Here is a 25,167-nt window from a genome sequence, read left to right as displayed (position 1 = left end):
GGGGCTGGGCTTGGTAAGAAATTCCAAGTAGCTGATTTTGTGGCATCTTGGATCCCGGTGTTGTAAAAACCTCCAATTTAATAAGGGGTGAAAACTGAGGCCCAGAAAGATTGGTTGAATGACCCAAGGTCAGACAGCAAGAACAATGCAGGTCTCCTGTTGCCTTACAGCAGGACAGTGACCCTAAGCCACACTGCTCTGCTGGGGAGTTCTAAGGATTGGAACCCCCAGCTGGGTTGTCATTTTGCTTTGTGATCTTGGAGAAGCCCCATAAGCTCTTTGGCATTCAGTATCCTCATCTGTAAAATGAGGGTGCTCCCACCTGCCCCTCAGATGGGATGCCGTGGCCTATGGCGCATGTTGATGTTTTCTCTTTATGTTTATTTTTGAGAGAGACAGAGAGAGCACGGGGGAGGGGGAGGGGAGGCAGAGAGAGAGAAGGGGACAGAGGATCTGATGTGGGCTCTGTGCTGACAGCAGAGAGCCCAAAGAAGGACTTGAACTCTGTGAACTGTGAGATCATGACCTGAGCTTAAGTCAGACGCTTAACCCACTGAGCTACCCAGGCTCCCCAAAGCTTACTCTTAAACACGTTTCTTGGCACCCCTTGAGGTGGGCCAAGTGGGGTTGAAGCCCCACGGTCACAGCCACTGTCTTTCCCAGTCAAACTTTGCCATGGGCAGGCTGCCCTCCACCTACAGAAAGTGCTACATGTTGGACTTCGGGCTGGCCCGGCAGTACACCAACACCACGGGGGATGTTCGGCCCGTGAGTATCGCTGTTCGTGGGTATCCCTGGCCCCCTCACCCGGCCCCTGACCTTCACTAATTTTTCCTGCAGCTGCCTAAGCAAGCCCGGCCCGTGTTCAATATGAGTGTCACCCAGCTCAGTCTACGCTTGGCCCGTCTCCTGGCTCCCTGGGCTCTTGGTGGATGCCACATCCACACCTTGTGATCTGGCTGCCTACCTTGGTCAGAGATGGATACAGGGGCAGGGAGCAAGGTCAGGAGGCAGGTGCAGGACTGGGGTTGGTGTGTCAGGCTTGCCCCTGACCAGGCCAGCATGGGGGTTGGTGGAGAGGGAAAGCAGTCAGGGTTAAAGTAGGCAGTTAGGCTCAGTTAGCAGGGCTGAGATGTGGCCCAAATCAGGGGCAGCGGGTGAGTGTCCTGCTGTGTTCTCCCTTCTACAGCCTCGGAATGTGGCCGGGTTTCGAGGGACTGTTCGTTATGCCTCAGTCAATGCCCACAAGAACCGGGTGAGTGGCAGAGCTGTGGGCCTGAGGATGCGGGGACAGCAGGGCCCAGGTCAGGGGCAGAGGAAGGGGAAGAGGGTCGGGTGGGCAGCTGTTGAGGTGGGGAGAGAAGTATGGGGCAGGGGCCGGAAGCTGCCACGCCAGAGGCCATGAGTGGAACAAGATTTTGCAGCCATTTCTCCATGACTTTACCTTCTTCCTTGTTTATTGGGATTCCCTCCTCTCTGCTCCCACCATCAATCTGTGTGGATACAAGTTTTGAGACTCATACTTGATGTGTGTTGGAGGGTCAGGGATAGAGCCAAGGTTTGGCTGTCAGGCCTCCCTGAAGGGTCCCCTCCTTGTGAAGGATCAGCCCACACTCCCAGGAAGGACCTGAAAGGTGTGGGTGACCCCCCTGTCGCCACCCCCCCCCCCCCCAGGAGATGGGCCGCCACGATGACCTGTGGTCCCTTTTCTACATGCTGGTGGAGTTTGCAGTGGGGCAGCTGCCCTGGAGAAAGATCAAGGACAAGGTGAGCCCTGTGCAGGTGGGGCTGAGGAGGTGCAGGGGGCGTGGGGTCGCTGGGGCTCCATTACCCTGTGCCCTGTTGCCTCCAGGAGCAGGTAGGGATGATCAAGGAGAAGTATGAGCACCGGATGCTGCTGAAGCACATGCCCTCCGAGTTCCACCTCTTTCTGGACCACATTGCCAGCCTCGACTACTTCACGAAGCCCGATTACCAGGTGGGAGCCTGCCACCTGGTCCCTGCACCCCCAGACATCTCTCTGGGGGTGACCATCCCCAGCAGCACCCATACTGCTGAGGCCCCACTCCCCTGTTGGCTTAGCCTCGTGTATCTCCCCCCCTGGTCTTCCAACTGCATGAAACTGTTTTGTGCTCCTGCGAACAGTCTTCATGGCTAATATTTCTTAACAGCTTACTCTGTTCTCAGTGCCTTTCATGCAGTAACTCATTTAAGCTTCAAAACGAGCCTTCGGTGATAATGCGTGTTCCTTATGTTACTATTCTAACACTAAACGGTTAATGAAGTCAAGTGCTTTCGAGTACTTTTCACCGAAACTCTGCATTGTCCCCATTTCATAGAGGAGGAAACGAAAGCCCGATAGCAAGGCCGCGAGCAGGGCTGGGCTCAGGCACCTCTTCTGACTCCAAGTCCAGTGCTTTTTCCAAGGTGCCACCACCACACCCCTAGGGGACCCACTGACCCCGACAGGAGAATGAGGATACATCAGCAGTGTTCTGCCCAGGACCCACTATGTGCCAGGCACAAGTCTGCACACCACAGGGAGCATAGCATCGGGCACACAGTGGGCCCTCAGTGAAGTGGGTCCTGCCAGCAGAGAGAACCTGCCCTATATTCTGGAGAGAGTTAAGTCAGAAGTGGAATGGTCCGGGGTGCCTGGATGGCTCAGTCGGTTAAGCATTCAACTTTGGCTCAGGTTATGATTTCACAGTTCATGGGTTCGAGCCCCGCATCAGGCTCTGTGCTGACAGCTCAGAGCCTGGAGCCTGCTTCGGATTCTGTGTCTCCGTCTCTTTCTGTCTCTCCCCTGCTTGCGCTCTGTCTGTCTCTCCCTCTCTCTCTCAAGAATAAATAAACATTAAAACAATTTTTTTAAAGAAAGTGGAATGGTCTGGGGGCCTCTGGTGTTCTACAGGTGCCCACCGCCTCCAGAGCCTAGAGCCTAGAGGTTGTGGACAGAGATGCCTCACTTGGGCAATAGAAGGCCCTGCCCCCCTCCCCTCGCCCAATCCTCAGCCTCCTGGGGTTCCCCAGACCAGACAGCTGCGAGTGAGTGAGCACACGGTGTGCGGCCCTGTGCTGGCTGCTGAGGAATGTCGAGCTGCAGATCAGGAAATGTGTGGGTGGGGGAATCAGGGAAGGCTTGCTGAGCAGAGAGGATTGGTGGTAAAGACGGTGTGGGCGGAGGAAGCAACCTGTGCAGAGGCATGACCCCAGGTGGTGGTTTTGGGAAATGACTGGTGCTTCCAGGCTGCGGAGGCTTCCCCCCCTCCCCCGCCCTCCCCCCCCCCCCAGATGGTGGAAATGGCAGAGCAGGCTGGGGATGGTGAGCAGGGGACAGATCTCAGAGGGCTTGTGTCCAGCCAGCGGGGCTCAAACCAAGATAGTAATTTGCGTACTGATTTGCATATCATGTGCATGTTTTCATTTAAAATCAATGTGCCCTTCTCCTTCCAGTGCCCCTTCTCGGCCTATCCCTGTCCTGGAAGGCCCCTCTCTTCCCTCTGCAATCCCGGCAACTGTCCTTTCCTCCTGGCTAGCCCCAGGGTCACCTCTCTGTCCTCCCGCCACCCCCACCCCTGCAGTTGATCATGTCGGTGTTTGAGAACAGCATGAAGGAACGGGGCATCGCTGAGAATGAGGCCTTTGACTGGGAGAAGGCGGGCACCGATGCCCTCCTGTCCACAAGCACCTCCACTCCACCCCAGCAGAACACGCGGCAGACGGCAGCCATGTTCGGGTGAGTCTTGGGAGGGATGAAGGCCCAGTGGGGGGCCAGGTGACCTCTGCCTAGTGCTGTCACCCAAAAAGCCAGCCCTCTCCTCCTCTTCTCACCTGGACACATCTGGCTGTCTTTCCCATCCAAGGTGCTCAACAGTGGGGTTCTCAGACCCCAGGCGGTCCTGCCCCATCTCCACCTTCAATCTGGGGACGGGGTGCACATCCTCATTTGGAGTTTTTGACTTTATGGGGGAGTGGGGAGCCCTGAGTGAAAATACCTGAGCCCCACCGTCTGTTTCTGTTGCTCACATGCATCCATTTAGTGAACATGTCTCGAGCCCCAGCACTGGGGCCTGTGGGGGCTCAGAGAAGAAAGTTGCAGCCCCCGCCCTCAGAGTGCTCTTGGTTGGGTCTGGGATATTTGTAACGGATGGGTCAGCGATTCCAGAACCCTGTGACAAGCACAAAGACAGAGGCACCTGGGGAGGGGCCAGAGTGAGGAGGGACACCCCACCCTGCCGCGGGGGCAGCCAGGGAGAGACAAGGGTAGGGGCTCCAGGAGAGAGACCCGTACTGTAAAGATACCGCTCAAGGAGTTCCAAAGTGACTCCTCTTTACACCCATTCCTGGTCTAAATGAGGTCAGCCAGTGAACTGCGATGGAAATCTGGCTGGGCCTGGAAAGCAATGGGCCTCTTAAATTAACAGGATGAGGTGGTGCCGTGCCCGTCCTGGGCAGTCACATCTCCTTGCAGCCCTTTGCCGGACTAAGGACAGTCTAGTTGCAGGCTTTGTGAGCCAGGGATGGGGATGGGCCTAGGGACATCCCCAACCCTGCCAAGGCCTCTACCGTGCCTACTCCCATGGGTGGCAGTGATCTCCAGGGCCTGTGCTGGGAGGAGAGAGAACCCCTGCCAGCCTTGCCCATGGCCCCTCCTGGCCTCTCCAGGGTGGTCAACGTGACGCCAGTGCCCGGGGACCTGCTCCGGGAGAACACCGAGGACGTGCTGCAGGGCGAGCACCTGAGTGACCAGGAGAACGCACCCCCAATCTTGCCTGGGCGGCCCCCTGAGGGGCTGGGTCCCAGCCCCCACCTTGCCCCCCACCCCGGGGGTCCTGAGGCTGAAGTCTGGGAGGAGACGGATGTCAACCGGAACAAACTCCGGATCAACATCGGCAAAGTAACTGCAGCCAGAGAGAAGGACGTGGGTGGCCTTCCCCCGCTCCCACCCTGGTTCCCAACCCATGGCCCCCCTCCCGCTCCTCCTGTGTGCCCTCTCCCCAGCCATGTGCCCACCTGCCCTGTCTCCGTGGCCTTGCCCCATGTCAGGATCACCAGCGTCGACCTCCCTCAATCTCCTTCACCCTGGGAAAACCACTTGACCCGCAGCCGCCCTGTCAGCCCCAGTTCATGGCACTCCCCTCTCCTGCAGACCCCTTGTGTGGTGGAAGAGGAGCAGAGCCGAGGTGTGGGGGTGCCCAGCTCCCCGGTGCGTGCCCCTCCAGACTCACCGACAACCCCAGTCCGTTCTCTTCGCTACCGGAGGGTCAACAGCCCTGAGTCTGAGAGGCTTTCCACAGCGGATGGGCGGGTGGAACTGCATGAGAGGAGGTAGGTCTGGGGCTAGGGGGACGGCCAAGGGCCTTCTGGCCCCCTCAGCCTTCACGTGGCTGGTCTGTAGGAAAGATTAGATGCAAGGTTGGGGGCCCCAGGAGTGTTGAGAGGGTTATACTAGGGCCTGGGGTCAGACTCGGTTGGTTGGAGGGGGGCAGGTACAGAGGCCCCAGCTCATGCCACAAAGGGATGTAGGGTGGAGGCATGCCATACGAGTGGGAAGCTGGGTCCCTTGGCCCCGGAGGAGGCCAGGGGGTGAGGTGGTATGTGGGTGTGCTTCCAGAACCTCTCCCTAGAGACTAATTACAGGTGCCTCAGAGCAGCTGACTAGTCTCCCTTCAGCTGTGGGGGAGGGCCCTGGGAGGAGAGCCCAGGGAGTGCTCAACTCCAAGAGTGGTGGATCAGGTTTTGGGGGTCAGGGCTCAGGGATCTGAATGTCACAGGGGGGACCTGGTTGGTGGGAGGAGAGTTTAGAGCCAAAACGATCCTTCAGGATGGAGGAGGGGGGTGCGAATGTAAGGGTGGTCCATGGCCATCAGGGACCAGAGTCAGAAGCCTGGATGAGCTGTCCAGTGGGTGGGACAGCTCAGGTGGGAGAGGCCTGTGAGAGATGTCCCCACCCTCGCTTGGCTCTGGGCGGGGCTTGACCTCACAGCAGGGCTGAGGTCTTCTCCGCACCAGGAAAGGGGTCTTTTCCCAAGGCCCAGCCTAGGAGGGCCCAGTGTGCCTCATCCCCATCTCATTCATGGCCCCTCCTCTGGCTTGTGCTCCAGACTGCACTCTGCCTCTGGGATGGGGCACGGCGCCCCTTTGGAGCATGGCAGTACTCAAGACAGGGGAGCCCTACACCAGTCCCCATGGCACCCCCAGGACAGAGGGATGTGGGCCCTGTGCTCAGGTGGCCAACAGCCCTCACACATACACTCACACTCACACAGGTTGGCCTCCCTGGGACTGAAGACCACATTTTCATCCATGGTAGCCCAGAGGGTTCAGGAAACAAGGAGAACTGAGGAACGGCAGTTTGGAAGGGATATCAGTGGAGAAGAGAGGTGGGAATGCCCCGAACAAAGACAGTCCTGAAGAGCAAACTGGTTTGATTCAGAATGAACACCTTGTTTCAGGGATGATGAGAAGAAGAGATGGCTGAGGAGAGATTTTCTGGAAGGGAAGGTTCAGGATCTCGTAGGCAGGGCAGAGGGTTTGGGTGGGCTCTGGGACACCTGGGAGGCAGGAAAAAGTATGAAGCAGATGGGATTTGGATTCTCCTTCTCCTCCTTCTCCCCTTTTCTCGCCCCCCCCCTTTTCCCCTTCAGCCCCTCTCTCCTTTGTGTCCATCAAAACAAACCATGCTCTCAGGAAAGGAAGCAACACCAGCCATTCGCATGGGAGCATCAGTGTAGGACCCTGGGTGGCCCACCTCAGGGATGTTTGTATTTAAAGCCTTATTAAATCAAAACAAATCTTGTGGAGAGGGAGGAGTTGGTAGGTCCCACAGACCAGGGCAGGGGGTGTTGAGAAAGACCCACAGTGGCTCTGAACTGCACCCCTCTGTCTCACAGGCTCAAGGCTGCGGGAGAAAAAAAAGTCAGCCCCCTGCCCACAGCCTGAGCATGAGGGTGTGCACAACCCCAGGGGAGCTAAGCCTCCATGGTCCTCGGTGGGGGCACCCTGGCCTTTGTGTAGCTTCCTGCAGGCAGCAAAATCTTCACCTTGGCACTGGTACCCTCCCCTCCAGTTGAGAACCTCTGGAAGTAATGTGAGGTTCACAGCACAGTGTAAGGTAACAACGGAAGAGGTGTCCCAAGGTAGGATCACTGCCCCAGAGTGAGATGGGACCCAGTCCCTGGCTGGCAGGGCTCACGGCCTCGTGGGGAGACAGGTATGTAAACACACGTGCTCCACTCTGTGAGGACAGGGGCGCACAGACAGTGCTGGGAAGGCAAAGTAGCCCCCCAGGCAGGATGGAAAGGCTCCCCCCACAGGAGGTGACATCCAAGCTGCTTGGGACAGCAAAGGGTGGAAGGTCAGGCCATGTGGAGAGAGTGACGTGTGTAATGGCACAGAAATATGAGCACATGCGCAATTTGGGGAAAAGCCAGTGACTCTGACATGGGTCCGGCTGGGAGAATGGTGATACTGGGCCTTAGTCTGGCTGCTTGAGTGCCAAGCTAAGCAACATAGACTTTGTCCTCGGGGCTGGGAGCCACTGGAGTTTGCTAGGGGTGGTGAAACCAGCCAGCCAGACCTGGAGGTGGTGGTAGAAGAAGCTGGAAAGCTCATCTGCAAACTCAAGGGCCAGATGGGTGTGTTTGCCCTGGAGGCAGCCTCTGACGGAGTGTGAGCACTGGACCAGCAAGCATAAAGTGGGCCTTAGGGAGATTAAGTTTCCTGGCTGGTCCAGAAGGGAGCGTTCCTTGGGCACAGGAACCAGGTTTTATTTTCTGCATGTTTGTATTCCTGGAACACAGTAAGCATTCAAATACATGTGTTGAAGGGAATGAATGCATGAATGGATGAATGAAATCTTTGTGGGGAGTGAGGTTCGGGGGTGGTAATCTAGGAGGTGACCGGGCCTGGCCCAGGGTGGGAGAGATGCTGTGGTCAGTAGGTTCTAGGGGTCACATTGCACCTGGCCACCTACTCGAGTTCCTTGGAGATCTGGAGAGGCTTGGCACTGAGCCTCCTGTGGGCTGGCTTTGCAGGTCACGAATGGATCTGCCCGGCTCACCCTCGCGCCAAGCCTGCTCTTCGCAGCCGGCCCAGATGCTCTCAGTGGACACAGGCCACGCCGATCGGCAGGCCAGCGGCCGCATGGACGTGTCAGCCTCCGTGGAGCAGGAGGCCCTTAGCAACGCCTTCCGCTCAGTGCCGCTGGCCGAGGAGGAGGACTTTGACAGCAAGGAGTGGGTCATCATTGACAAGGAGACAGAGCTCAAGGACTTCCCCCCGGGGGCCGAGCCCAGCACATCGGGCACCACGGACGAGGAGCCCGAGGAGCTGCGGCCGCTGCCCGAGGAGGGTGAGGAGCGGCGGCGGCCAGGGGCAGAGCCCGCCGTCAGGCCCCGGGGACGAGGCATGCAGACGCTGGCTGAGGAGGACCCTCGGCAGATTCCAACCCAGCCCCTACCACCCCAGCTGAGCCAAGCTGATGGCCGGTCAGAGACGTCGCAGCCCCCCACGCCCGGCAGCCCTTCCCACTCGCCCCTGCACTCGGGACCCCGGCCTCGACGGAGAGAGTCCGATCCCACAGGCCCGCAGAGACAGGTAAGGTTGGGCTTGCACCCACTCCCCACCCCTGGATGCCCATAGTTTTTGCCTGGAGCGCTCTTGATGTGCTCCTTGTGTGCTCTATGGGGGTTATTGAATAGCACCCAACAGTTGCAGGCTGTGATGAAGATAGACAGGTTTCAGGGTCCAAAACCATGCTTGGGGGACAAAGCTTCCAGAGAAGGCACCCTCAATGTTCCGAGTTGAGTTTTGCATTATGAGCAGTGTCAGCCAGGTGACAAAGCAGGAGAAAGGCCTCCCAGGCCAAGCAGACAGTGTGTACAAAGGTCCGGAGGTGGCAGTCAGAAAGCACTGCGCTGATTGCATGTTGCAGCAGATGAGGCTGAGGGGTAGGTCCCTGGCTCCATCCTGGAGGGCCTTGGGGCTGAGCTAAAGGATTAGAGCTTGATTCTGAGGACTCGGTGAGCCACCCGAGGCTTTTAAACAGGGGTGTGACATATGTTTACCTTGGTCCTCTTGAATGATCCCTCCGGCTGCTGTGTGAAAACGGATTAAAAGGTACAGAACTGCCAGTAGGAAGGCCACACAGCAGGTGCCAGCAAGAGAGTGCCCTGGTGGCTTGGACCAGGGTGGGCGCTCTGGACGTGGGGCAAGGTGGACAGAACCAAGAGGTGTTGGGGAAAGAACTGAGGGGGCTGTGAGCAGAGGGTTCCCAGCTGAGTTCTGGATGGACAGCAGTGCTGTCACTGGTGGTTTTGAAAGGAGCATGTCTCCTCTGAGGGGCTGAGGAGGGCCAAGGAGGTGATGCTGGAGGGCTCTGGGACTGTGCCGCGTTCCACTCAGTCGCCCCACGTTAGGGGTGTGCACCAGGTGGCTCTGGGAAATCCAAGGAGCAGGGCCCAGGGCTGGGGTCAATTCTGCTGTGTGCTCAGATTGGGAGGCTCGGCCTGGGAGCACGTGGGTGCCCTGGAGAAGGGCAGCTCCAGGCAGGGCTATGTTCAGGCCCCATCCCCACGTCTAGAAGAGAGGGCCTCTGAGCTGAGATCCCGAGGGGTGTGCGTCTTAGCTGTGCCCTGGATTCTGGAAAACTGGGGACTCAAAAAGTGGGAACTGTGAGAGAGGTCCTAGCCAACCTAAATTGGAGGCTCAGCCAGGGCAGAGTACGGGCTAGCATGACTGTTGTTGACCTAGACATTGTGCCCACCAGGCCAGCACTGGGTAAGCAGAAGAAGCAAGATCGGTTTGCGATTCCACGTCGCTCCCCTCTCATTTTTTCCTGCATTCATTCATTTGTTCAATACCCAGTCATTCCACCCTTGCTGAGCATGTAGCCTGTGGCAGGTCCCAAAGGCACCAGAGGTCATTTGCACCCACAGGAAGTGCAGAGTCTAGGAGGGGAGACTGACAGTGGTGGTAGAGGGTAGAGAGAGCCCAGAATCCAAGTCAGGAGGCCTAGATTCTGGACCTGGGCTCTCTGCTGGTCCCCTCCTGGTGACTGCAGGCCAGTTGGGTCTCAGAGAGGGAGCTGAGCTATCTGGGAGGTTTTTCTCACCTTCAAATTCCTTCCAGGTCCTGGGAAACACCCTTGCTTTGGGGAATTCCAGCCAAGGGGGTAAGGAGAAAGAGTTGGGGAAGCGGGCGCAGGGGACTTGTTCAGTCTCAGCCTTGGGCTCAGGTCCTGCTTGCTGTGGACAGGCAGTGAGTTGTATGTGTCTGGAGGGGGCGTTAAGTGTTTGGGGACTTGGTTTCCCCATAGTGCACGACAGCGAAGTTGGTTGGCATTCTTTGGCTGTGTGTGTGCATTTCTGTATCAGCTCAGCTCAGGAGCGCACATGGGTGTGGGTGTGCACACACAGTGGTGCATCTGTGGAGCATGCAGCGGGTCTGCAAGAGCGCAGGGAACCCTGGGAGCCGAGATAGCAAAGCTGGAGGGCTGATAATCATCAGAGCAAAAATTCTGGTGACAGTGACCAGAGATGCATTGCTCTTAATGCCTCCGTATTTCACGTGTGTCTTCCTCACAACAATTAATGCAAATAAGGAGGACCCCCCCCCCCCCCCCCGCCGCCCCGCGCTTCAAAAGGTAAGGAAACCAAGGCTGGGAGGGGCTAAGCCTTTAGCCCAAGATCACCAGGGGGCAAGAGGTAGAGCTGGGTGAGCGCTGTCTGAGGCCTGTGAGTTTAGGAGAGGAGCAAACACAGGCCAGAGAGAGCAGCATCGTGTAGGGTCAGAGAGAACCGGAGTACTTATGTGTGTGAATGCACGTGTATGTGTTCACCCGCTGGCTGGGCCACATCAGCAGGTGTGCCTTGGGCACAGCAGTGTGCACGGTGGCCTGTGTGTGTGTGTGTGTGTGCGGCTATGTGTGAGCACACGGGGTGTGACATGTTTTACCGAGTATTTCAGTACAGCACAGTCCAGGTGAAGGAGGCAGAGACCCTCCTTGTCAAGGGCAGAGGAAGACGGAGAAGTGGACTGGCACATTTGTTCCTTCTTTCTTTGGTCTGAAAGGAGTCCTGAGTCCAGGCTATGGGGGGGCTCCCAAGACTGGCTGCACGCTGGAACCACCCTGCCACCTTTCTGCAGGGAATCCCCTCCTAGATCTAGCTTGCTCTGCTCAGCATCTGATGTGTGAACTTCCTCATAACAGTAATCCTTAAAGATACAAACACCTGCAACACTGTGGGGAGCAGGGACGAGGATAATGTGGAACCAGGAGCAATTTTAGAGCATCTATTGTTCCTTGGTGTGAATGCCATGATATGTTAAACTTTCTCTTTACACACACACACTGCTTTCTTCTGCAGGGAATTTAAGGTGCAAATTAGTAGTGGCTGGAAAGCTAAGGCCGAGGGGAAGGCAGCAGAGTGTGTGTGATTTGGGGGAGAGATGTTTACCATCCTTTGCCGGTTGTCTCTGGCTGATAACACAGCAGGCCAGCATTCTCTGAGTGCATGGACATTTGCTTGGCCGCCACTAGAGCATTTCTCTGCCACGTGCCAGGCAGCGTGCTGGGGGCTGGGGACAAAGATGAATAAGGCTTCACAGTTCTGCTCTTTCAGAGCCTGCAGTTCTCAGGCGTGGGTGGGGATGCAAAGGTGTGGACATGGGTGTTTATTGGCAAGGCCATAAAGCGGAGAGCAGAGAACTCTTCTTTGCTAGAAGGGGGGGCCTGCCTGGGAAGCTGGGTGGTCTCGCAAAGGTGGCACTTCAACCGGGCATGGAAGGCAAGTGAAGGGCAGGAGCACGCTGGGATTAAGTCCTTCCGGAAGCTGCCACACTCTGGCTGGGGTGTTAAACTCAGACTGCGCACGTGTGCTGCGAGGGGAGCTGTGGGCTGGTGTCTCTATCACTTGGATGGAGGGCCTCGGACCCCTAACCCTCAGTGCAGCCAGGACTGCCAGCTCAGAAGGAGCTGGAAGGAAAAGCAGGGTGGGGCCAAAGACAATCCTATCAGAATCTTCTGTCTCCCCCTCTCTCTGATGGAGGCTCCATGTTGGGTCCCTGCATCCCCATTTGACATCTATAAGGGGGCACTGGAACTGAGTGTCCTGGCCTACCCCACCCCACCACTCCTTCAGCTTTCTGGCAGCTGGCCCAGCCCAGTCCTCAGGACCCACCAAAAGCTATTTAAACTGACTTCAGTCACAGGAAGAGCTAGGGGTCAGGATGGGAAAGGTCTGGTGACACCCCAGTCACCATTTCCATCCCCACAGGCCTGGGATGCACAGGCCCACTTTCCCTTTTCCTTCTCAGGGTATGAGGCCAAGAGGGCACAAACAGGATTCTTCCAGATATCTGTGAGGTGGCCAACCCCCTCCCACCGGCTGCCTTGTGGCTCCGCCTTGGAGAGGACTGGGGGAAAAGCCACTTTGGAGAAATGGTTTCTGTTTGCCTCTCCTACCAGTCCTCTATTCCTTTCCTCATTCTCAAGAGTGACTTAAAGGATAATGGAACAGCTCACATGACACAGCATTTACTCCAAGGCAGTCCTAAGTGCTGTGCATATTATAAACACCTAATCCTTATAACAACCCTATGAGGTGGGAACCATTATTACTCCCATTTACAGGTGAGGAAGCTGAGGCAGGAGAAGTGAAGTAGCTTGCTTGAGGTCACCCAGGTAGTGAGTGGTAGAGCTGGGATTCAAACGTGGATAGCCGGACTCCAGAGTCCTACCATTCTGCTACATTTTGTTCACTGAGACCCTGGCATCCCGCTGTGGTACAGGCAGAGGGTGTGCAAGGAATGTTCTCTGGACCACGTCATGAGGAGTAAGGAGTACAGCTGGGGAGACAGATGGCAGGTAACAGTTGCAGAGGGGCCTTCCTGGGGGGGGAGGGCGGAGGACTCCTCAAGCCCAGAGGGAACTCTGAGCTCCCACAGGCTAAGGCAGGAAGAAGGCTGCCCAGGGGAGGTGAGTGACCAAGGTCTCGGCAAGGAGACCGAGGTGTGAGAAGTGCCAGAGAGGAGGAGGACTGGGAAGGGAGTTGGAGGCCAGAGGCTAGGTTCTGAGGTTGGACGGGGCAGTGTGCACCCCTCCACCTGGCCGACCCTGCCCCCCGCCCTGCCCGGGACGCCAGCGCCGCAGGGGCTGTGAGCGGTGGGTGGCCCCCGAGACGGAGCTGTCGAGTCTGTGCCTGACGCCTCTTTTCCCTCCACTCTCTTGGTCTCTTTCAGTTGGAGGAGGACAGACTCTCGGGGCACTCCCTCCCGCGGTACAGCCCTCTGCGACGACTGGCGTCCTCCGTGTTCTCCTCCTCCACGCTGGAGACCGAGCATTACCCTCACCCTGGCGGCGGCGGCTCCTCCGGTTCCCTCATTCAGCGCAGCCGCTCGGCGGAGAGCAGCCCCGTGCGGGCGCCCCACCGGCGCCATGCGCCCCTCGCCGCCGGCAACCACAGACTCGTGCCCTCGGTGCTCCGCATCTCGCGGTCCCAGCTGCAGCAGGTGTGGGCCCGCTTCACCCACAAGACCTAGGCTGGGCTCCCCCCCCTCCTGGAGGGGGCAGGTGGGGGGGGTGGGGAGCAGGCAGAGACCATGGTTCCTTCCCAGGTCGCAATAATCACACACTCACACACCCCATCCCATCCCCATCATGCAATACAGCCCCATATAACGTTGGCCCAAGGTACTGTAATGCCCACCCCCACCCCCCAACGTCTCCCTTTGCTTGGTGCCAGCCAAATGGTGCAGGGAGGGGTGGGGCTGTCGGTGCGCCTTCAGGGACAGGACAGAAGCACTGGGCTGGAGCCACTAGTGGGTCCAGAGTCCGGTGGAAAGCAAGGTGTCAGGGAGAAAAGGCATGCTGGGTCAGAGTCGGTCTGGCATGGAGTTCATTCTGTTTAATCGGTGACTTCTTGGCATGGCGGGGCCGGTTCAGCCCTGGGGGAGGGGGCAGAAGATTGAGACCCTCTCCTGTAATGTGTCTGTTTATCTGTGTGGGGCAAGGCATGTGGCCCTGTGTATGAGCTGGGGGCCTAGTCGGCCAGATTTGGGGCTCGGTAGAGAGTGCCTCTGTACTCAGTGATGTGAAGGGAAAGCAGGCTTGTGATCCAGCGAGTCTTTCCCATGCCCTTGTCACAGAGGACAGAGCCCCTACCTCCCACATCTGACCCAGGAGGCCTGAAGCTCAGTCCCCTGTAGGCTGCCCTTGGCCCAGGGCATATGTGCCATCACCCCCTGGTGGGACTGGTTGCCCAGCTCGTTAGGAGCTGAGGATGGACGAATGGGGGCCTGGCGTCTGCCCCTCAGAGGGAGCTGGAGCCTAGGGTGAGGGGGCTCAATCTAGAAGCAGTGGCAGAGAGGGTGGTTGTTAAGGATGAGGCGGCACCTGTGAGCTCAGGACAAATCCCAGACAGCAGCAGCCCCACGAGTGTCCCTTTTAGAGGATGACTACTTCCTGTAAGTGCTCAGCCAAGCCAGTTGGCCCCCAGGGACCATGGTGAAGAGGGAGCACAGGGTAGGCAGATCACACGGGGATCTGGAGATGGGTGCCAGATTGCTATGCCCTTTCCGCTCATTTCTCAGCCCCCAACCTGTCACTGCAGGGACCCCCAAGGTTCCCTTTCCTCATTCCTGCCCCTGTCAGCCAGCACCTCTGTTTCTCTGGGTAATGGAGTAGTGGTGGGGAGGGTGCCAGGAAGGGTAGTGCCTATGCCTATTTAGAAAGGGAAGGAAGGGTTGAGGCCTGAAGGTTTGCAAAATATTTATTGCAGTGAGACTGTGTTGGTGTATATGCTTGTGTGCATGCATGTACACTTGTGAGTGTGAGTGTGCTTATATATGAATATTTGGGCATGTGGCAAGGCTGCCATGGACAGGTGCTGAGGCTGTGCACTGCAGAATTCCAGGGAGTACCATTTACATAGATCCTAATGTGAATGACACCCACTGAATTTGCAGTGTGGCAGCCCTATGTGTGTGGGTGTGTGTGAGTGTGCACGTGTGTGTGTTAGGGAGTCAGAAAAATATTTGTGCAGTCCTTGATAGTTTCCTATGTACCTACTCTCATCCTGGCTCCTCTCTCTACCCCCTTTTCCCCTTGACTCTTCTTCCTTTCCAGGTCAACTCCCTTCAACTCCCCAGCTATCTCTGGTTGGAGTAGAGGCCTCAGCATCCTTGCCCCAACTTGGGGGTGTCATAAGTGGGTGGGCAGCGCTGTTTGGCTGAAATGTCCTCACGGCTGGCTGGCACTGTGTATAGCTCATTCACATGAGCTATACCCACACTCACTACATTCTTTTCTCCAAAATCTGTTCTTATCTGAGGATGTCTGGGCCAAGAGCACCTTCCTAATCTAGGAATGAAAGCCAGACTCCTGCCCTAGTACTTGTGCCCCACTCCCACCTCATCCCAGCTGCTTACTTTTGAACCTCCCCAAGTTCAAGCCTCTGTTGCCCTCCAGTGTGTTTTGGGTGGCTCTACATCCTGCTGTGGCAGAGGGGAGAGGAGCGGCAGGGTAGACCCTTTGAAGAGAAAGGACAGAGAACACAAAGCACAAAGGTTAGGGGGTGGGATGGACAGTAGCCCCACTCCCGCCTTCCACATTCTGGCACTGCCCCCTTCCCTTCCCCCTACCCTCTGGCCCTCTTCCCATCTTCCCTAGCTAGTGGCAGAGGGTGAAATGAAGGGGAGTCTGTCCACCAGCAGCTCTGAAAGTCAGCAGCGGTGGGGGCAGGGCCCCTGCTATCGGGGGTTAGATGAAACCAAGCACTCTGTTATCCGGCATTCCCTTCCAGAGGGTTCTGCTACCTGACCCTGAGCACAGCTCCCACTCGGTGACCAGAACCCTGAGGTACTCTAAGATCCCAAAGTGCCTTGTGACTTATCAAAGATGATGGCACTAGCTTCAGCCTCTGTTTTAGCATTAAATACATATTTCTGTTTCCAAAGCTTTTGGAGGTGGGGAATCCTGTTAAGCATTCCAAAGGTGGCTGAATTTTCACAGACACCCCTCCCCTCCCAAACTGATACCTGTGGGAGAGGATGTGTCCTTTAAAGTAAGATCGTGATTCAAACATTCTGTCCTTTAGGGGACATCCTTTTGCATACCCTCTGTGGTGATGGGGAGAGTATTTTGTAAGCCATAATGCTCTGAGCCAACAGGAGGTGATCCTGATAACATTATTATCTTTTGAGGGTGGCTCTGATTTCTGGAAAGAGCGAAGGCCATTTGGAACTACGTGTATTGGGTCAAGTTTATGCGCAGCTCGGTAGAGCCATGCATGCTTTGCGTGCACGAGTATAGTCGCTTGTCTGTAAGGGCCCAGGCTGGGTAGGGAAGTTGTGAGTCTGCGGTGTTGTTGGGCTCTTTTTCTGCAGGGTTTCCCAAAGAGGAGGTCACACACAGCTTCCCCAGGGGCAGCTTTGAAAAGAGGCAGCATTCTTTGCTGTACTTCCAAAATGGTGTCTTTGTACTTTATAGTCACACCCTGCATATAGTGATGGCTTCCAATTATTATTTTTAAATTTTATTTAATGACCAGTGGCACATAGTACTTTATTATGTGCCAGGCAGTGATTGAAGCAGTTCACAAAATTAACTCATTGAATCCTCATAATAGCCTAGGAGGTAGATCCCAGTATTACCTGCATTTACTAGATTAATCAGAATATTTAAGTTACCAAACATTAAAACACTCACCAATGCCGAATAACTGAGGTCTTGTTTGATAGGCATTTTAGAGCATTTTAGTCTGTGTAGTGGTCTATTTACTGTCCTTTCTGCTTGGCTCCTCCTTGCTCTACCTAAGAGGCAGGGAGTTGTCTAGAAGCCAGACTCTCCTCCCTTCTCCATTCCCACTTCGGTGTGGGATGGTGTCCAGGTGGGGATCACTCCAGAGTACCAGGGTCGGTTGCAGTGGCCGACCCTATCTCTCCAGAGACCCCACCCTCTCCATCCCACAACCCCAGGCATCCCAAAGCAGCTCTGGAGATTCAGAGGGTGGAGTAAGAGCTACAGTGAGAAGGCAGGTACTCAGAACCATGACCTTGGAGTATTTTGGACTGGGGTGGGGTGGGGGGGGGGTGTTCCTGGGCTTCAGGCTCACAGGGGAGGTACTGGCATTGGTTAGCACTGGCCATGGGGATTTGAGCTGTCACCAACTCACACCTCAACAGGAGCCAAGCAGTGTCAGAGAGAGGGCAGGTTTGGGGACTGTGATAAATGGGAGAACCATCCCCCCCATCCTCAGCTCAGCCAATTGTTGCCACTATCTTCCAGTTTTTTTGTGTGTGAAATCTCCCAACTTTTAATTATTGGCATCTCATTTAAAAAAAAACAAACAAACAACTTTTTAAAGAAAAATCACTGTGAGCCAAACAAAACTGGCTTAAGGGCAGAGACTCTGAACACAATTTGCATCCTCTGTGAGCCTGAGGACTCCCTACCCTCCTCTTCTGTCCAAGGCTGCAGCACTTCAAGGGGGATGATGTTCCTCCCAGGAACTCAAAAATCAAGTGGGCTTCTAAAAGGAGGCAGCTCACGGCCAACCAGTGGGGGATGTGTGGCGTGTGCTGTGTGTGCATGTCGGTGACCTCATGGTGTGTGTGCCTGAATGTGTGTGTGGTCCAGTGGGCTTGTTGGGGTAAGTGGGGTCCTCCGGATAGGACCAGTATTTTCTCTGATGGCACAGGACCCGAGGTCAGTGAAAAATACTCTAGTAAATTCTCAGTAATGAGTAAACACCCCCACACACTCAAGGCAGCTTGGGTCACAGCAATAACCACTGATCATTCATCCCAACCACTAGCATCCTGAATCCATCAATCTCCCTCTGCATTTTCCAGTTTGGGGGGAAATGGGCATAGCCGTGCCCAGCATGTGGGGGAATGATGGGACCTTTGAGCCATGCGTGTACATTAACCCTTGCTTCCCCAGCCAAGGGGGTTGGGTAGACCCCTCCAATCCCAGGAAAAAGTAGGGGTCCTCTCTGTAGAGGGTCCCGGGACCCTCCTTTTCTCTCCTCTGCCCTGCCTAGATCCCTTTTTCTGAGGAGGGGGTGGTGTTGTCTGCCCAGCTAGTGGTGATGGGGAGCCTGGGCCACTGGATGGCAGAGGAACGTGGCAAATGTGTCTATATTGGATGGCCAGGGAAGACCATGCTTAGGGAGTGTGTGGGGGCCCCTGGCTGTGGGAGAATGCAGTATCCTCTGTTCTCTTTGGGTTGATTGGATACCTGAGAATGGACCCCTAAGGAGAGCCTGAACACCACCCCACCCTACCCCAAACTCCTCTAAGATTCCGACCCAAAGGGCAGGAATCTGCCCACTGCCATAGGCAGTCCTTGGTAACAAGGAGTGTGGCAAATCACTCTCCTTTTTCTTTTATGTTTACTTTTGAAAGAGATAAGAGTGTGAGCAGGGACAGGGCAGAGAGAGAGGGGGACAGAGGAGGATCCCAAGTGGGCTCTGTGCTCACAGCACAGAGCCCACCATGGGGCTCTATCCCACCAACCTCGAGTTCATGACCTGAGCCAAAGTCGGATGCTTAACCGACTGAGCCATCCAGGCGCCCTGCAAATCACTCTCCTTAAGTTGGAGGGCATGTCCCCAAAGTTTGCATTATTCCTATTAGGTACAGAGGTGCCTCCTGGGACTTGTGGGTCAGCCTCTGAAAATTTTAAAGCATCCTTCTCCCTAAGGGAGAGGCTCCCAGCCTGAGGACCACATCCCTCAAATATCCCCAATGGCTCCCCATACCATCCAGTGGGCTTCCTAGCTCAGGGCGCCCCGGAGCCTGAGTGGACCCCTTCCCCCCATGTAAAGAGTTAAGAAGCAGTAGGGGAGGAGAGGCAATGAAGCCCAGAGGACTATGGGAACCTTTCTAGACCTCTCCTTTCACTTGGCTCCGTCGTCAGTCCCGTAACATACCGTCCCTTCTACCTGCACAGGCTTTGCGGGTGCGGGGGGTGGGGTTCACCTTGCCACAACTAACTGGCCCGCACACACACGCACACTCCATTGCTGCGCGCACATTTCATCCACTCTCCGGACAGCAAACTAGTAGCCCCGGCCGGGAGAGCACAAAGATCGCGTTTCCGGGCACCCCTCGCAGGTTTATAACTACTGTAACGGGACCCCAACCACCACTTCCACTCTGTCCCCGCCCCCGGGACCCGCCCCCACACTCCCGTTCCGGCGGCCAGCGCGCCACGAATGTATGGTCCGTCTTTTTAGCTGCTAAGCGCGCGACCAGGGTACCGCCCGACACCCCCCCCCCCCAGCCCCGCCTTCCACGTCGCCCCGCCTCCGCGCGCGCCCTCGGGACCTTCAACCCCCTAGCCCCCCGCCGAGCTGCCTGCTGCTAAATACCCCTTCTCGGGGGTTAGCCCTCCCCGCCGCCCCGCCCTCGCGCCAAGTTTGTGTTTGCTTTCCCCTCCGCCGGCTCGCGGCCACTGGGTCCCCGACCCTGGGGCGGGGGCTCGCCCCTCAGTGCTTCCAGGGCTGGGGTGCAGACGAAGGGCTGGGAGGGGGAGCTGGCCAGTTCTCCCGGCTCGAAGGGCCCCCGTCGCCCCACCCCAGATTCCTGTTACCTCAACTGCCCACAGCCACGCCCCCCCCCCCCCCCCCCCCATAATTGGCCTTGCAATTGGATGCCAAAGAGCCCAGAGTTGAGGGGGAGACAAGCTTTGAGCCTAGGTCTCTCAGAGCCACCCAACACCCCCTTTTTACCCACGCCTCCACGTCTGTGTCTCCTGCCCCACCCCACTCCACACTGCGGGCCCTGGGGGTCCCCAAACATGCCCCCACTTCCAGCTCTTCTCCCTCCCCACCCCCGAAAATAAAACTCAGGGACCAACATCTGCTTCCTTTGCACTTGCTCTGTCGACCCCTCCCCTCACCCACACTTGGAGGGGCTTCCGTGGGGGAGCAGGCGGGGTTCGGGGCCCTAATGTTTGCCAGTATTTAGCAAGGAGAGGGCTGGCCCCTGCCCCCTGAGAGGTGGGACTGGTGGGATGGGGAAGTTCAGCCCCGGGCCCAGCTGAGCCCTTTCCTTCCAGGGACCCAAGGATCCCCTCCCAGCGTTGGGAGCTGCTTCCTAATCGTGGTGGGGAGGGGAGTGAGGGATGGGAAGGGGGTTGGGGAGAGGACCCTTCCGGAGGTCCCGAATTCCAGCCAGTTTATTCCTAAGCCTCCCCCCTCCCATCACATCCCCCCCCTTTTGTACTGCAATAATACTGTATTATAAGCTTGCACTGTTCCCCAACCCTAGCCGCGTAAGCATGCACGAGAAACTCAAGACCACACACACACACACACACACACACACACACACACGAAGATGGGACGCTTTTTTTTTTCTTCCTCTTTCTCTCCGGGGTGCGTCCTCAGTGTACATAGCGGCGTCGGGGGGGCCCCGGGCCCGGGTGGAAAAGCATGCACTGAGCCCCCGCCCCTAGACTGCGAGTACTGTACAAATCCAACACTTGAAACCGACACGCACACGCGCGGCGCCGCCACGGGGGTGGGACACGGACACGCACCCACGCGCACACGGCCGCGCAAGGGCGGGGGTGGGGGGCGCCCCGCCGTCACGCGTCGCTGTGCGAGGGATCTTGTGCCTTTTTAAGTCCCTGTATGTTAATGCAGACAATCCGGAGAGCTTGTGTACTACCAAAACCTGATTAAAGACGCCTTCCAGGAACCTGCGCCTCGCTTGCTTTCTTTGATACTTCTCCTTCCTAACCCACCCCTCGATGCAGACCCCAACTCCGGGGGTGCCTGGCTGAGCAGAGGGCAGGAGCTGATCTTGCTGATTCTGGGATTGGGTGGGGGCAAATTCCAGATCAAGGGATCCAGCCCCACCTCTACCTCAGCTGCCCCTAAGACGAGGACCAATGGAGAGGGGGAGGGGGACCCCAGGAGGTTTGGGGCCTAGTTGGACTCTAGCAACCCTCACCCTGTCTTCTTTCATCTGGAGGAGTGGTTTGGGGATGGACCCTGGTCTCTGGGGCCTGAAACCAAATTGCCAATTTACAGGAAGAGGGATGGGAAGTAGGTGGGTGGGCACCTAAATCTGTTCTCTGTGGATCAGACTATTGAGGCCAAGCGCATGTGCCTGCCTGCAGTGGGAAGGAGGCCAGGAAGCCAGTGAGCTCTGTGAAGGGGCCATAGGAGCCTTCCCCTGCCCCTCTGCTCTGATGGGGGATCTGAGATGGCCCTGGCCTGGGGGAGAATGGTCTGTCCAGGGGGATCAGTGAAAGAGTGGATTGTGCAGAGCCTGGGGTGGGGGTGGGAGGCTGACGGATAGAATGTGGGTTGAGGGAAGACCAGGTCCATGAGAGGAGTGGGACTGGAAGAAGGAGGATTGCCGCAGAGAGAGAGAGAGAGAGAGTGCGTGTAAGAGGGGAGGCTCTCCTTCCGTCGTCCTGCACCCGGCTCCTGCAGGTCTGCTGTCACAGTGCCACACTTCACTCCTTGGGGCCTAAACCAAGTGTGAGGGCAGAAGGGTAAGCTAGAGCTGCATTTCTTGCCCCTGAAGCATTTAGAATGTCCTCATGCTGTGAGCTCTGGGGCAGGCAAGGATGGGTTGGGAGCACTGAGACCTGGGATTCAAGTGTGCGAGGATCTGCTTAGACCCAGGGTAGACAGCCACCTTCTCAGGTCTTCTTACCCCTCCCCGCCCCCAGATGAGCATCAATGGCCAGTGTGCCCAGGTGGGTGGCCCTGGGGTGGAGGAGTGCAGGGAGGGCCGTGGCTTGGCAGGTGTGGTTTGAGAGTGGAAACTCGGATAGGTAGCTGAAAGGTCTGGGAAGGGCAACGGTGGTCAGAGTGCTACACTGCCCACTTCTCATCTCTGGTTCCAGGTGGGGGAGTTACGGCAATGGGGGCTCCCTGGGAGGACGAGAGATGCGGGGCAATTATGGCAATGGGGGCTCCCCAGGAGGATGAGAGATGGGAGGTGTGCGCCAGCCTTGTGGGGGAGGGGTGGGATGTCCCGGTCCATCCTACAGCTTTGGTCACTCACCAGCCCCCCTTCTTTGACCTTGGGACTGTGGGCTGAAGTGCAGTGTGCAATGTCTGGGCTTGGCCAGGGTCCAGGCAGAGCTGCTCTCTGCACTCCATCTAGGGAATGGAGGTATGTAACCCATCCAGTCCCCGGCGTGGGGGGTCACTAGTGTCAAAGGCTGAGGAGAGCCTCAGCAGCAGGGAAAGATCAGAGGCTGGTCCATCCCTCCACTTTTCCTGTTGACTGGAGTAAATATGGATTAGGGCTGGACTCTGAAGCTGGGGAGGCCACAGTCTTGGGGTCTGGGCTCAGACCCCAGCAAGGGGAGGGCTGGGACTTTCATTCTCTCTGCGGGTCTTAGCTCCAGTGGCCTGCCTCACCTTCTCCATGATTCACCCTTACAGTAGCAGCCTTTTGCCAAACTCCATCAGAACCACCAGGGAGATTTAAAATAGAGAGATTTCTGGGCCTCGTCTCTGACCTACAGACTAGGGGTGGGGGGTAGGGAATAGGACTCAGGGCTCTTTAGGTTTAAAAAGCACCCCGAGAGACTCCAGTGCCAAGCCAGTCTGGAGAGCCACAATAAATAAATTGGAATCATAAAGGGTCGCTGACCTAGGAAGGGAGTAGGAAGGTGTGAGTCCTTCCAGATGCTGAGTTGCCCTTGCTGACACCCAGCACACTTGCTGCCCTCTGAGCTGGAATGGGAGAGTGTCACTGCTGTCCCCCTCCCACGGTATCCACAAATCTACAGGGCCAAGCACACAGAGGCTGTCTAGTGAACTCTGGCTGAATGAATGAGCACAGGATGGCATGGGCAAGTGGATGAATATTCACTGGGCTCAGGCATTCAGGAGAGGGTGGGGGAGGGTGAAGGGGACCTCCCACTCTCTGAGGAAGGAGGAACTTGAGCCCAGGCCTGTCCTTCCCAACATGGAGCCAGATGGGGAGAGGTGGAGGGACTCTGAAATGGAAAATCCAGTATGCTCAGGCCCTGCGTGGGCTTGTCAGTGATCCTTAGGGCAAGTCTGTCCCCGTTCTGAGGTTAAGGTTCTTCCTGCTAAAGGGCAGAAGGTCCCAGGTTTCCCTGCATGGGAGGGTGGGAGGCCAGTGAGGCGATGGAAAGAGTTTGGGGTTCTGGGCCAAGTTGGTTGATGTGCTTTGTGAAGTGGGCTTGCCAGTGCCTCTCTCCAGGCCTCAGTTTCCCAATCTGACATTGTCACTGATGCCTGATTTCAGTTCTCATCCCTCCTCCCTCCCATGTAACAGAAGGGGAAGGCTTTGAGATGGAAGGAGAAGGTTCCACCTGTGATCATCTAACATGGACACTGTGAACAGAGGGTCTGTCCTATGGATGGGGCTTTTCTAAAGGGTAGAGGGAAAGGTAGTTGTGCCACGGACGCTCAAAGTGTCAAAGATAGGACAGGGAAAATAGGCAGAGGTTCTGCTGGGTGGGTGAGTTCTGAGCTAGACAGTAGGGAGACATGATCAGAGCTCCGTGTCTGTCTATAGGTACCTAGCACTCAGTACGAGCATCTACACCACGGTGGCAACTCACCCAGGGTCTCACAGCATCCCCCTCACCTCTGCCCAGTCTTTAGCCTTACTGTTGGTAACTAAACATGACAAAGGGCCCCCAGCACAAGGCCTGGCACAGAACTAGGGCTTAATATTTGCTGAATGAATGAATGAATGAATGAGAATAGTGTAGAAAAAGAAAACAATTGCTGAGGACTTCCAGCCTGGATGTGAAGGAGAAAAAGCTCTAAGGCCATCTGGTGCCTGGCTCAGACAGGGTGTGCAGGGGTCCTGCCTGGGGTCGGATGCTACCCCATCTTGCATGCCCCCAACCCTCATTACATCCTCATGGATGGTCTGATCATGCGAAAGATTATGGCAGTTGAGGAGAGGAAAAGTCACAGCCTTGGGCAGATCCTCAGACTTGGGGATTCCCACCTTCCCCTCCACCAGCCTTTGGCTATTTGCAGAAACCTCAGCTGGGAGAGGCCCTCCTTTTCTCACCACCCTATCTCCCATAGGTGTGGCATCCAGGCATTTCTGGGCTTACAGAGGGAGGCAGTGATCTCCAAACCAGAGAAGCAGGGCAGGGGGCAGGAGGTGGGGGTGGGAGGGGGCTGATATTTATTGAGCAACTGCTATACGCCAGACCCATTGCTTATCTGATCTCATTTATGATCACAATCTCTGTGGAGTATGCATTATCCCAATTTCATTTCCTAATAGAGAGATTGCACACTCTGTGAAAACAAGGACCATATCTATCTCGTTCAATACCTGATGCACAGATGCATAGGCTCTAACATGGTGGCCAGGACAACAGACATTCTAGGACTTCTTCTTGAAGGAAGGAAGGGAGGAAGGGAAGAAGGGAGGAAGGAAAGGAGGAAGGAGGGGGGAGGCAGGAAGGGAAGAAGGGAGGAAGGGAGGAAGAAAGGAGGGGGGAGGGAGGGAGGAAGGAAGGAAGGGAGGGAGGAAGGAAGGAAGGGAGGGAGGAAGAAGAGAAAAACCCTCAGGGAAAACAAGTAGAAGGGAGGGTGATGATGCCTGCTTGGTGGGTGGACAGGAAGGTGTTTTGGAAGGTTGTTTTAAGCTCAGTCCTGGAGGAAGAATTTGTCATGTGCCCAGAGGAAGTGACAGGGACTCAGGCAGAGGGAACTGCCAGAGGGAAAGACAGCAGTGTGAGAACCATGATACATTTGGGGAACTTCTGGTGGCATCAGCATGGCTGGAGCACAAGGCGGGGATCAGAGGGCACTGATGGAAGTGAGGCTAGAACTGAAGGTAGGAGCCAGACCAAGGAGTGAGAAACAGGATTGTCATGTGCCAAGCCAAGAACTGGAACTGTTTTCTGAGGACTGTGGGGGCTCCTGTAGGTTTCTGCAGGTTTGAAGTGGAGAGAGAGAGGATCAGATTCAAGTTTCAGGAAGATTACTGTAGCAGCTGTCAGAAGGATGGGTGGGCAGTGCGGGAGGGACAAAACAGGCCACCGGCTGGGGAACCACCAGGCAGATGTGCCCATGTGCTCTGCAGCTGCTGAAGTCCTGAGAAGGTGGTCAGGGCTTTCCAGTCCAGAAGGGAGGAGGCTAAGGGGAGATGTGGCAAGAGCCTAGAAAACCAAGAACAGGCCAT

At 56.4% G+C, this 25,167-nt stretch overlaps 1 protein-coding gene across 3 annotated transcripts in view; it reads left to right on the top strand.

The window, feature by feature from the left end:
• Positions 1–25,167, top strand: part of TTBK1 (tau tubulin kinase 1) — a 40,917-nt gene that overhangs the window by 9,410 nt on the left and 6,340 nt on the right. For all 3 annotated transcript variants that reach the window (XR_008423077.1, XM_053904991.1, XM_053904990.1), the window contains exons 6-13: positions 664–768; positions 1,190–1,255; positions 1,675–1,767; positions 1,853–1,978; positions 3,585–3,739; positions 4,669–4,900; positions 5,153–5,331; positions 8,040–8,601. Coding sequence is in view for 2 of the 3 variants with exons in the window: in XM_053904991.1 (XP_053760966.1) it covers positions 664–768; positions 1,190–1,255; positions 1,675–1,767; positions 1,853–1,978; positions 3,585–3,739; positions 4,669–4,900; positions 5,153–5,331; positions 8,040–8,601 (1,518 nt within the window). In the remaining variant the exon portion in view is untranslated. The remainder of the gene's footprint in view (positions 1–663; positions 769–1,189; positions 1,256–1,674; positions 1,768–1,852; positions 1,979–3,584; positions 3,740–4,668; positions 4,901–5,152; positions 5,332–8,039; positions 8,602–25,167) is intronic.

Source organism: Panthera pardus, unplaced genomic scaffold (genome assembly GCF_024362965.1).
Source record: "Panthera pardus isolate Hobbes unplaced genomic scaffold, ASM2436296v1 HiC_scaffold_17, whole genome shotgun sequence".
Classification (NCBI taxonomy): domain Eukaryota; kingdom Metazoa; phylum Chordata; class Mammalia; order Carnivora; family Felidae; genus Panthera; species Panthera pardus.
The sequence above is the reverse complement of the archived record's forward strand: the minus strand, read 5'-3'. Positions and strand labels throughout refer to the sequence as shown.